The following is an 11,127-nucleotide window of genomic DNA, read 5'->3' on the forward strand; positions in this document are numbered from 1 at the left end:
CGAGCGGTTTGCTTGGTTCTGGCCATGGCGCTTCTCTGACAGTCGGGAGTATAGCCTCGAAATGCCTATGTGAAGTTTATAAAGCCGGCAGTGGCGCCTGCTGATTGGACACCATCTCCCCACCACCCCGATTGGCCCGTTGCGCAGGCCTCCTCCGTTGGCCATTGGACGGGAGGCCCGGCCTCTCCAAAATTCAAACTCCCGGTGCGCGCGCGCAATAGGACGCCGCCGGCCCTTTACGCATAATAATAGTCGCCAAAGTCAAGAGTGACATCTTTATAGGCACGTTGTAATCTAATGCTAGCCTGCTATGGCAAACGAGGCCTAGTAGGTGTTGTTGTTCATGGAAGGCCTCATGTGGGCACAGAATGTCGAAATAGTTGTGTATACACCCACTCAATGTGTAGCGGTCATAGAAAGGTACTTTGCGCTTTTGGAGAGCTAGGTGGTTGGCTCTTAAAAGAGCCTTTGGGGGTTGAGTAGTCAAGTTGAAGTCGCAGTAGCGAATTTACTTGGCTTTGACTGCCTTCTCGGTCTTCTTGGGGAGTAGCACTGCCTGGATGTTGGGCAACACACCACCCTGAGCGATGGTCACACCGCCGAGCAGTTTGTTCAGTTCCTCGTCGTTACGGACGGCCAGCTGCAGGTGACGGGGGATGATACGAGTCTTCTTGTTGTCACGGGCAGCGTTGCCGGCCAACTCCAGGATCTCAGCAGTCAGGTACTCGAGCACGGCGGCCAGGTAGACTGGTGCGCCAGCGCCCACACGCTCGGCGTAGTTGCCTTTGCGCAGTAGCCTGTGCACACGGCCCACGGGGAACTGGAGCCCGGCACGGGATGAACGGGTCTTTGCCTTCGCCCTGGCCTTGCCTCCGGTTTTGCCTCTTCCGCTCATATTGGTATCTTGAGAAAGTCACAGAAAGTCTGAATGAGCCGCTCGCCACTTCGAGAGCCGTACTTATACCTCGCCACAAGAGGCAACGATTGGCCACCGGGCCGGTGTGGCCTTATCCAATTGGAGCGAGGGACAGACAGACAGACAGCCCTAAGCCGGTTCCCACCCACAGGCAGCGAGTGAGAGGCTACTTTGTGTCCCTCCGACTTTGTTACTTTGTGTCATTTCGCGTGAGCGCCAAAATGTCCGACATGAAATCCTCACATTATTTCTCTCCAAATGGGAAACAAACAGCTGGTGAGGGTGCACTCTTGAGTTTGAAATCGAAGCCACTATAGTATTGTTATTACATGGCACTTGTAACACATCACAGCAGCCTGCCTCTGAACGGGAATAGCCCAGTGGCTCATATATAAATATGGCTGTTGAGGGTGCACTCGTGAGTTTGAATTCGAAGCCACTATAGTATTGTTATTACATGGCACTTGTAACACATCACAGCAGCCTGCCTCTGAACGGGAATAGCCCAGTGGCTCATATACAAATGGCTGGTGAGGGTGCACTCGTGAGGTCGAATTTCTAAGCCATTTTGGCCCTCTATTATATTCCTCTCCCTTCGCACACACCCAGAGTGGGACGATGTTGTGTGCGTAAAAGTAGCCTAGTGTGCGTAATTTCTTTTTCACGACAGATAGTACATGGAAATCAATGCGCTTTCTATGGAAAGAGGTGGGTGGCTCTTAAAAGAGCCTTTTGTGGTACAACATGTGTCGAGTAGAACACTGTTTGTAATAGGTTTACTTCTTCTTGGGGGCTGCCTTCTTGGCCTTGGCTGCCTTGGGCTTGGCGGCTTTGGGCTTGGCTGCCTTTGTAGCCTTCTTGGGGCTCTTGGCCGCCTTCTTGGCCGCTGCGGCGGGCTTCTTCACCTTCTTGGGGCTCTTGGCGGCCTTTTTGGGTGTAGCGGGCTTCTTGGCCTTCTTGGGGGACTTCTTTGCGGCGACGGCCTTCTTGGCTGCTACCTTCTTGGGCTTCTTCGCCGCGGCGGGCTTCTTGGCGGCCACCTTCTTTACTTTGGGAACTGCGGTTTTCTTGGCGGGCTTCTTTGCCTCGACGGCTTTCTTGTTGAGCTTGAAGGAGCCGGATGCACCGGTGCCCTTGGTCTGGACCAGGGTGCCCTTGGTGACGAGGCTCTTGACTGCGATCTTGACGCGGGAGTTGTTCTTCTCCACGTCGTAGCCGCCTGCCGCCAGCGTCTTCTTGAGCGCGGCCAGGGACACGCCGCTCCTCTCCTTGGAGGCGGTCACAGCCTTGACGATGAGTTCTCCTACGCTGGGTCCCGCTTTCTTGGGCTTGGCTGCTGCCTTCTTCTTGGGTGCCTTGGCCGGCGCTGCGGCTGCGGGTGCTGGTGCGACTTCTGCCATGTCTGTCTGTCTGTCTGTCTGTCGTTTGGTCCGGTACACACACACACACACGGTCTGCGAGGAGTAGTTTGCTGTAGACGCTGCTCTGCGCTATTGAAGCTCCACACCGAGCAGGGGGCTGGCCTTAAACGCGACATGAGAACCATGTAGACTCAAGGCAACCAGCTCGGCTTCTCTGGGCTGGCCAAATGCTCTTTCACTTGTGTTTTCTGTTCGCCTATATCGGCCCGAAAGTCACAGACGGAGCCGTGTTTTTGGTCCAAAAGCGAACGGCCCAGCGAGCAGACTTGTCTCCGTTCAGAATAAAGTAATGTGGGCCGCGGAAGGGCCGTGCATTTTGTTGCGGCTCGCTCAAAACCTCACCGTTCGACTGTCGGGTGGAGCGGTGCGCACTGGTTTTCCTGTGCTATTTGTCTCCTAAATGGCCTAAAAGTGCATCCGATTGCGAGCAGCACTTGTTGTGTAGTGAGCCGAGATGTCTGGCAAGGGAATCAAATGGTTTGGGGTCCCCTGATGTGGTCAGGGGTGTTTTAAAGAAGCGCTCTTTTGGGGACCTTAAAACACATGCACCTGTGAGGCCTGGCTGAGACTAGTGTTGTACCTCAAGTTTCAGGTTGTATTCGTCATATGTACAGGATCCACATGGTATAAACAGTCCTACGACATGCTTACTTGCACTATGTGTGTGTGTGTGTGTTATTGTATTAGTACTTTTTGTGCACTGGCAGTGTGAGTGTTGTTGTTGTTGTATTTGTAGCCTACTATTTCTACACAGTGAGATTGTGTGTTGTCTTCTGGTAGGTAGGTAGGTAGGTAGGTAGGTAGGTTGGCTGTCTCTACTAATATATTGTTCACCTGCTTGACTCCGCAGCGTGACTCGCCTCGGTCTTTGTGTCTGTGGGTCTTGGTGTCTGGCTGGCGCTATGGAGGCTGGCGCCCCATGGGTCATGGCGCGTTGATATAGGCCTAGATAGAGGGAGTCTCTCTCTCTGTCTGTCTCTCTCTCTCTCTCTCCCCCCAAGTGGGACAAGGGCTGCATATGTGGTTGGACTGGGAGAAGAATCCCAGCAGGTGCATGTGGGTCAGAAGGTTGATTGCGGCCTCTTTTCTTTTCCTTGTTGTATATATGTATGGGGCGGCAGGTAGCTTAGTGGTTAAGAGTGGTTAAGAGCGTTGTGCCAGTAACCGAAAGGTGGCTGGTTCTAATCCCCGAGGCGACTAGGTGAAAAATCTGTCGATGTGCCCTTGAGCAAGGCACTTAACCCTAATTGCTCATGTAAGTCGCTCTGGATAAGAGTGTCTGCTAAATGACTAAAATGTAAATGTATAGGCTATCCCCAAGGTAGTCATTGGGATCCGCTGCTGCTCCAACGACTATCGCAAGGGCCGCCCGCTCGCTCACTGTGTTATACTGTGACTTGGCCTACAGACACATTCATATCCTCACGTGGAAGCAACTGCCTTAGCTGGTAGAGCACGGCGCTTGTAACGCCAAGGTAGTGGGTTCGATCCCCGGGACCACCCATACACAAAAATGTATGCACGCATGACTGTAAGTCGCTTTGGATAAAAGCGTCTGCTAAATGGCATATTATATTATTATATTTATCCTGTTGCCTCATGAGGGTAGTAGGAAGGAAAATACACTATGTGCCTCAAATGTACTACACTTTACATGGACATTTTGAGTCATGTAGCAGACGATCTTATCCAGAGCCACTTACAGTTAAGTGTGTGCCTACATTTTCATACTGGCCCCCCTTGGGAAACGAACCCGCAACCCTGGCGTTGCAAGCGCAGTGCTCTACCAACTGAGCTACAGGGGACTATATATGTATGATGCGACCTGGACCGGAAATGACCCGTTGGCAATAAGGGCTACGTATATATATATATATATATATATATATATATATATATGCCTACTCCTATTCTTCCTAGACGGGATTATTCACCCCCTTTTTATTCTTGCCATTATCGTTCTCATTCACATCATTAGGGTATAGTCCAATGATGGAGCGTCCATTCTCCCCGTCCGTGTCCTACCGATTCAGGAAGTCGACTCAAAATGACTATCCGCTCATTAAACGACAAAAGGCATTTCTTTCCATTCAAACCCAACAGACTGCTTTTTTTATTTACACCCTTTGTCAAATGGTGCCATTTTTCATTGCCTTCACCTGGAATGGAGGCCGACAAACATGGGTTACTATTCAGCGTGCAGAGACAACAAAAAAGGCGCGCTAAACCCCTACGCTGGAACGGGCGGGGGAAATGATACAATGTAGCCGTTCTCCGAGCCGGCGCGCGCCGCCCATTAAACAATGATACAATGTAACGCAGCCTACCTGCGCATTCATTCGGTGGCGATGGAAATGCTCTTTTTACTGACAGAGTGGGTGGCTCTTAAAAGAGCCTTTGGGTTAGTAGAGCAGTCCAAATGCGCTGTTTACTTGGAGCTGGTGTACTTGGTTACGGCCTTGGTGCCCTCGGACACGGCGTGTTTGGCAAGTTCACCGGGGAGTAGCAGGCGCACGGCGGTCTGGATCTCCCTAGAGGTGATGGTAGAACGCTTGTTGTAGTGGGCCAGGCGAGAGGACTCTCCGGCGATACGCTCGAAGATGTCGTTCACGAACGAGTTCATGATTCCCATGGCCTTGGAGGAGATGCCGGTGTCGGGGTGGACCTGCTTCAGGACCTTGTACACGTAGATGGCGTAACTCTCCTTCCTGGACTTTCTGCGCTTCTTGCCGCCCTTCCCTGCGGTCTTGGTGACGGCTTTCTTGGAGCCCTTCTTGGGCGCTGACTTTGCTGGCTCGGGCATGATGATGTCTCGTTGCTTCTCAGAAACGAATGAGGGGGTGAAGGGCGCTTACCCGTCTTATGAAGAGGAAGCTAATCAAAGTCGGCGGCCGTGGACACTCCCCTGCTTGCTCGTAGGCGCCCCTGCTATTTGCCCAGTGGAGCTCTAGCGCTCAAAAGAGCCTTCCGCTCAGAGGCTAGCTTCCCGAACAAAGACAATTGAGGGCGCGCGCGCGGGTCCTCACCCCCTCCCTCCTCTCTATAGCCTATGCTCTGTGACCGATGGGGAATTGTGTGTTTCAAAAGGGGGGCCTGAATAGTTGTCCGAATGGCACGATTGTTGTGCCACATAATGCTGGTGATAGAATTGCCCACGTTGGCACCGTCAGACATAGGGCTCCCATTTTGGACTGTGTGTGTGTGTGTGTGTGTGTGCGCGCGCGCGAACGCTGTCCCCCTCTTTTCGAGCCACATCTACCGACGGGTGGTGGTTTTATGTTGTCCAAATGCCACTATTGCTTGACCCAAAATAACAACGTCACTACACTTTGCCACTGTCAGATATAGGCCTCCCTCTGTGCGCTAAAACGGGAAGGGACATTAGAATCCGCTATTTAATACTCCCTGTCCACTCGAAGTGGCTCATACTTTCCTACCAAATAGCATACGGAAGAAAAGAAAAAAACACTATATGGAATGGGCCCTTTTGAAGCGGATGTGGGTGGCTCTTAAAAGAGCCTTTGGGTTCGAGTCGGGGTGTTGAGGTTCCGAAGAGAGTGCGTTTAACCGCCGAAACCGTACAGGGTGCGTCCCTGTCGTTTCAGAGCGTAGACCACGTCCATGGCGGTAACGGTCTTCCTCTTGGCGTGCTCGGTGTAGGTGACTGCGTCACGGATCACGTTCTCCAGGAACACCTTTAGGACACCGCGGGTCTCCTCATAGATCAGACCGGAAATACGCTTCACGCCGCCGCGGCGAGCCAGACGGCGGATAGCGGGTTTGGTGATTCCCTGGATGTTATCGCGGAGAACTTTTCGGTGACGCTTGGCGCCTCCTTTTCCAAGTCCCTTGCCGCCTTTGCCTCTTCCAGACATGGTGTGTTCGCTAGTTGAGTTCAAGTGAATGAATGACTTCAGCGCCGGTGCGTGGTGCGCTATTATCTGCGTTTGGTCGACCTGATTGAGGCCATCGGCACAGAAAGCGCGCCTCTGTGATATGTTCGGAGGCGTTGCAAAGGGGAGGGCGCTCGTTCTAGGGGACTAGGGAGGAGCGATTACAAAGGTGACGTGAAAGCAACTACCGTGCGCGGGAAACATACTCCAATACTGATATAGGCTATGTGGAACACAAGGCCAAACGGTGACAACTGGGAGATCAGCTAGTACACTGTGTCCCTGTCCTCATATTGTTGTTGTTGTTGTTGTTGTTGTTGTTGTTGTTGTTGTTGTTGTTGTTGTTGTTGCACCTGATTTTACTCATTGAGGACTTGCTAATTAGGTGACAGGTTGTTCAGTCAGCTGTGGCTCTCCAGGGCTACAAGAAAAATGGGTATTGTTGGGGGTAGGCTACTCTACCGCTGGAGTTGGGAAACACTGACCTAGTAGGATGAGTCTGTTTAGCTATGGAAGGACGTGTCGTATTGACTGTCATTAATAAACATCACTCTTCTTCTTTCTTCTCTAGACACCACTCGGCCTGACAGTAAGGGGGCCAAGAGGACCTGGGGTGCGGATGGGAGGGGTGGTGATCCCTCTGCAAGCTGGAGCGTTTACAAAATAGTTGTCATCATCCTTATGCCTAATGTGTGTTGCAGCCAAACAGCACACACTGTTTGTGTGACTCCCTGACATTACGCAATGATGTAAGCACATTTGGGAATGTCTTCCATATTGTTGCATAAAGACGACCGTGTGCATAAACTGTGAGACCGAGAGTGGCGTACCTTTACCCACACACACACACCCACACACACACACACACACACACACACAATGAAGGGATTGATTTCCTACGCATACAGAGGTGATAGTGATGTGCCAATATTGTATGGTACCTTTCTTAGCAAACCAATAATAAAGCTTCTTATAATGGAATTATTGTTATGATGTTGATCATTTGTATTGCCGCAGGATAGCCTCAGATGTGTCGTCAAAGAAAGGCCACAGAAAGAGGGCCCGTCTCAACTGTTCATTTCAAAAGGGACAAATTGGGGGGGTGCACTGATGCCTTAAGGGCCCAAGAGCACAGACTGCCACTTTATCATTCAGTGCAGTTGAACATCTCACATTTGACTAGCTTTCATAGGACAACTTATTGTTGCCATAATTGTCTCTTACCTGTACTTACTGGCTGCCGGCCCTCGGTGGAGTATATCGAGGAACAGAGGGTGCCTTTTAGGATAAGGTTCTATATCGTGGAGCTCCGCCCCATAGGGGAGCTATGCTCCTAGTGGTTTACCCTCTGCCCTAGGGCAGAACAGCCTGAAGCAAATTTATGCACACACCTACAGCCAATAGGAGTACAGGTGTCCCTATATAAGGAACCCCGTTCCATCAATCTGCCTCCCTTTATCTTCAGCGACTGGACTAGATCTGAAGAAGCCTTACGAAGTCTCTAGAAAGATTTTCGTCGTTGACTACCAGCCGTCAACGTCTTTCGCCATGAGCACACCTGGGAATTTCCCACCCCCAAAGGCCCTTTTAAGGGCCCTGTGTCGGTGTTCCACCATGGCTACCTCGGACCCCCACGATTTATGCTTCGTGTGTTTGGGACCGCAGCACGCCGAGGATGGTCTCGACATCCCTCCTAATTGCGCCTCCTGCGCCCTCCTTACCATAAAGGAGAGGCAGCAGCGTCGGGCGTTTTTTGCGGAGGACGTCCCTCTAGACGACGTAGTGTCCTCACTCCTCTCTGCTTCAGAGGCGTCAGAGGACAGTGCGGGGTCGGAGGATGACAAGGAGGGCGCCGAGGCGGATATCCCAGTGGGACAATCCAGACCTCTGGCGCCTACCTTCAAAACCCCCTTTCATTCTGAAAGCGCGAGGTTAGAAGGGTCCTTGTGCGATGACGACATGGGCTCTGCTAGGTCAGAAGCCCTGTCCTTCGCGGTAGCCTCTCTGCGCTCGGACTTTCCCGGGCTCATCGAGAAGGCTGCCACACGACTCGAGGTTGTGCTGCCCCCAGTTCCCCTTCCTATGGAGGTGGACCTGATGGAGGGCGGCCCTTACTCCAAGCCTAGGAGGGCAGCTGAGCCTATGGCTCCAGCCTTGCCCTCTCTCGGCAAGTATGTCGAGGGTTCGTGGGGGGCACCTCTGGCGGCGCGTTCGCCGGCCAGAGCGTATATCCCCTTCACCAGAGTGAGCGGATATGAGTGGGCGGCTAGGGGAATCCCCAGGCTCGAGGGCGCCATGGCGGCGTTCCTAGTGCCTGGGTCGAGTCCCTGGGCAGCCTCCAAAAAGGCCACTCTGCCAGCACAAAGAGATAGGTTCACAGCCCAGTTGGCTGAGAAATCCTTTACGCTGGGAGCCCAGAGCGTAGCAGCTGCTAATAATATCGCCCTCCTCGCAGCCTCCCTGTCCCGCCTCACAACGGGCAGGTCGGAGATGACCAGCGAGGAAGTGGAGGAGGCCTCCAGAATCTCTGGAGCCATTCTACACCTGACGCAGGCGGTCGCCATATGCGCAGGAAGGACCATGGCCACCTCCGTGGTCACGGAACGACACCTCTGGCTCTCGATGACGGCCATGAAGGAGACCGACAGGGCGTCTCTACTCAACGCCCCCGTCTCCAGCGAGGGCCTTTTTGGTCTCGCAGTAAAGGATGCGACAGAAAGAATCGCCAGGCTGGACGAGGAGAGGAGGCACCTGGCCAAGCATTTGCCGCTGGCAATGAGGGCCAGCAAAGCCCCAGCTAGACCGTCCACCTCCAACGCCCCCAGCAGAGCTACAGTGAGGCGTCGGGCCAGGCGACAGACGCATACCACAGACAGCAGGAGAGCGGGCTCGGCCCCTCCAGCAGTGACGGTGGCAGCAACGGTCCCGCCAGCGAGAGAGGTTGTCACGAGAGAGGTTGTCACGAGACCAGCTTGGCAGCACCAGAAGGCCTCCCAGAAGCGCAAGCACCTCTGACGAGGCGAGGGGGAGAGGACGGAGAACGGCCCGGCGAGTGTCGCAGAGGGGCCTACTGTTCCCCCCCACCCCACTGTTCAGGGCGTGGAGGACTGTTATGTACATTGTGTGAATAAAGAGATTGTTCTCATTGACATTGTCAAAGAAGGACATTTATTCCATAAGGTTCGGAACACTTCACGTTCTATGGTAAATCTCCCTCACCATCTTGAGCGCAGCCCAACCCACTTAGAGTGTGTAGCTGAGCGTGCTCAGGAGAGGAAAAGGGCAAAGGTAGCAAGGCACAGCCTTAGCTCACCTAGTAAAGATCTTTTACTACAGACTCTTAGGAGCTCTGTAGTAAAGGTCTCACATAGTAGGCAGTTGCCTCTGTCCCAATGTGACATGAAGGCGCAGCCACTAGCCGGGAGTGACGCCTTACTGCAGGCTAATGCCTCAGTCAGTGTAGATCAGACCCGTGCGACGTTCACGGAGAGCGGGAATACCAGGGCTACTAAGGTAGCCGAGGTATGGACGCCTCCGGTATATTCTGAACGAATCAATGCCCATGGCTCTGAGCGCAGCTCACCACACATTGAGTGTGTCGTTGAACAGCCGCATAAGACCAATAAAGAGGTATTGTGGCACCACCGTGTGGTGTCAGCCAGAGATCACACTTTTCAGATTCAGCTGAGTTCTGTAAAGGAGAAATCTCATGCCAAGCGGCAGTCTCAGTCAGTCAATGACATGATGACGCAATCGCTTTCCGGGAAGAGCGCTCTGTCTCAGGCCAGTGCCTCAGACAGTGCAGTTCAGACCCGTGCTGCGTTCACGGAGGGCAAGATTACTGGAGTTACGGTCGTAACCAACGTATCAACGCCCCCGATTCACCCAGAACGAGCTGATGTTTCCTCTCCCTTTCAAGGGGGGCCCGCCTTGGGCTATTCCACCAACCCAGTGCTGGGGAATGGCGGCGGTGAGGGCCATAGAGGAATACAGGTCTTTCCTACTAGACGCACCACAGCTTCGGGCGCGCCCGCTCTCTCAGCACTGCTCGCAGTGGCGTCAAAACTGTACCCTCTCACGCTGGCTAGAACAGACGTTAGAGAAGGGTTATGCCCTCCAATTCCATCGGACCCCACCCCCGTTCAGGGGAGTGGTGGAGACGGTGATGAAAACGCCAGACAAAGTGGCCGCTCTGAAGTCAGAGATTACGGAACTTTTGGCGAAGGAGGCGGTCACAGTAGTGCCCCGAGAGCAAAGGAACAAGGGGCTTTACTCGCCCTATTTCCTAGTGCCCAAAAGGACGGGGGGAGTGAGGCCGATTTTGGATTTACGCATTCTCAACGAGAGCGTAACCAAACGGCCCTTCCGAATGCTGACGACAAAACGCCTACTGGAATGTGTTCAGAAGGGAGATTTTTGTACAAGCATAGACTTAAAGGACGCGTACTTTCATGTGCCGATACAATCGCGCCACAGAAAGTTTCTGCGGTTCGCCTTTCAAGGGGTGGCGTACGAGTTCACGAGGATGCCGTTTGGGTATGCCCTGGCACCTCGAACGTTTTCCAAATGTGTGGAGACGGCATTGGAACCACTGCGTCGTCAGGGGATAAGGCTATTAGCCTACCTAGACGACCTGTTGATTCTTGCCCCGTCAGCAGAGCTGGCGTTCACACACACGACACAGACAGTGATTCATCTCACGCGTCTGGGGTTTGCTGTGAATTGGAAAAAGAGCGCACCCTGGCCCAGTCATCAGATAGTCTACCTGGGACTACAGCTAGACACTGTAATGATGAGGGCGCGAATTTCGGACCCTCGAAGGGCAGCATTGGTACTAGCCCTGAGGAAGTGTCGTCCGAATCACACAGTAACGGCGCTATCGATCATGTCACTTTTG

At 53.1% G+C, this 11,127-nt stretch overlaps 5 protein-coding genes across 5 annotated transcripts in view; all 5 read right to left on the reverse strand.

Moving 5' to 3' along the window:
- LOC311131514 (histone H3.2) overlaps positions 1 to 26 on the reverse strand; it is a gene marked incomplete at both ends in the record, with an annotated part of 411 nt that extends 385 nt beyond the window's left edge. Inside the window, one exon of the mRNA XM_084164544.1 lies at positions 1 to 26. This exon is cut by the window's left edge and continues 385 nt beyond it. Within this exon, the coding sequence (XP_084020670.1) occupies positions 1 to 26 (26 nt within the window).
- Positions 27 to 508: 482 nt separating this feature from the next.
- On the reverse strand, positions 509 to 895 carry LOC311131518 (histone H2A; the record flags this gene model as incomplete). The annotated part of the gene is made up of 1 exon (XM_084164548.1): positions 509 to 895. The coding sequence occupies one exon, from the start codon at positions 893 to 895 to the stop codon at positions 509 to 511; it is 387 nt and encodes a 128-aa protein (XP_084020674.1).
- A 797-nt stretch (positions 896 to 1,692) lies between these two features.
- On the reverse strand, positions 1,693 to 2,384 carry LOC311131511 (histone H1; the record flags this gene model as incomplete). Its single annotated transcript, XM_084164541.1, has 1 exon — positions 1,693 to 2,384. Exon 1 carries the CDS (start codon positions 2,314 to 2,316, stop codon positions 1,693 to 1,695), a length of 624 nt encoding a protein of 207 aa, XP_084020667.1. The 5' UTR covers positions 2,317 to 2,384.
- Positions 2,385 to 4,765: 2,381 nt separating this feature from the next.
- Positions 4,766 to 5,140, reverse strand: LOC311130914 (histone H2B; the record flags this gene model as incomplete). The annotated part of the gene is made up of 1 exon (XM_084163726.1): positions 4,766 to 5,140. The coding sequence occupies one exon, from the start codon at positions 5,138 to 5,140 to the stop codon at positions 4,766 to 4,768; it is 375 nt and encodes a 124-aa protein (XP_084019852.1).
- A 760-nt stretch (positions 5,141 to 5,900) lies between these two features.
- On the reverse strand, positions 5,901 to 6,212 carry LOC311130376 (histone H4; the record flags this gene model as incomplete). Its single annotated transcript, XM_084163100.1, has 1 exon — positions 5,901 to 6,212. The coding sequence occupies one exon, from the start codon at positions 6,210 to 6,212 to the stop codon at positions 5,901 to 5,903; it is 312 nt and encodes a 103-aa protein (XP_084019226.1).
- Positions 6,213 to 11,127: the final 4,915 nt, after the last annotated feature.

Source organism: Coregonus lavaretus (assembly GCF_964263955.1).
Source record: "Coregonus lavaretus genome assembly, chromosome: 6".
In the NCBI taxonomy this organism is placed as follows: domain Eukaryota; kingdom Metazoa; phylum Chordata; class Actinopteri; order Salmoniformes; family Salmonidae; genus Coregonus; species Coregonus lavaretus.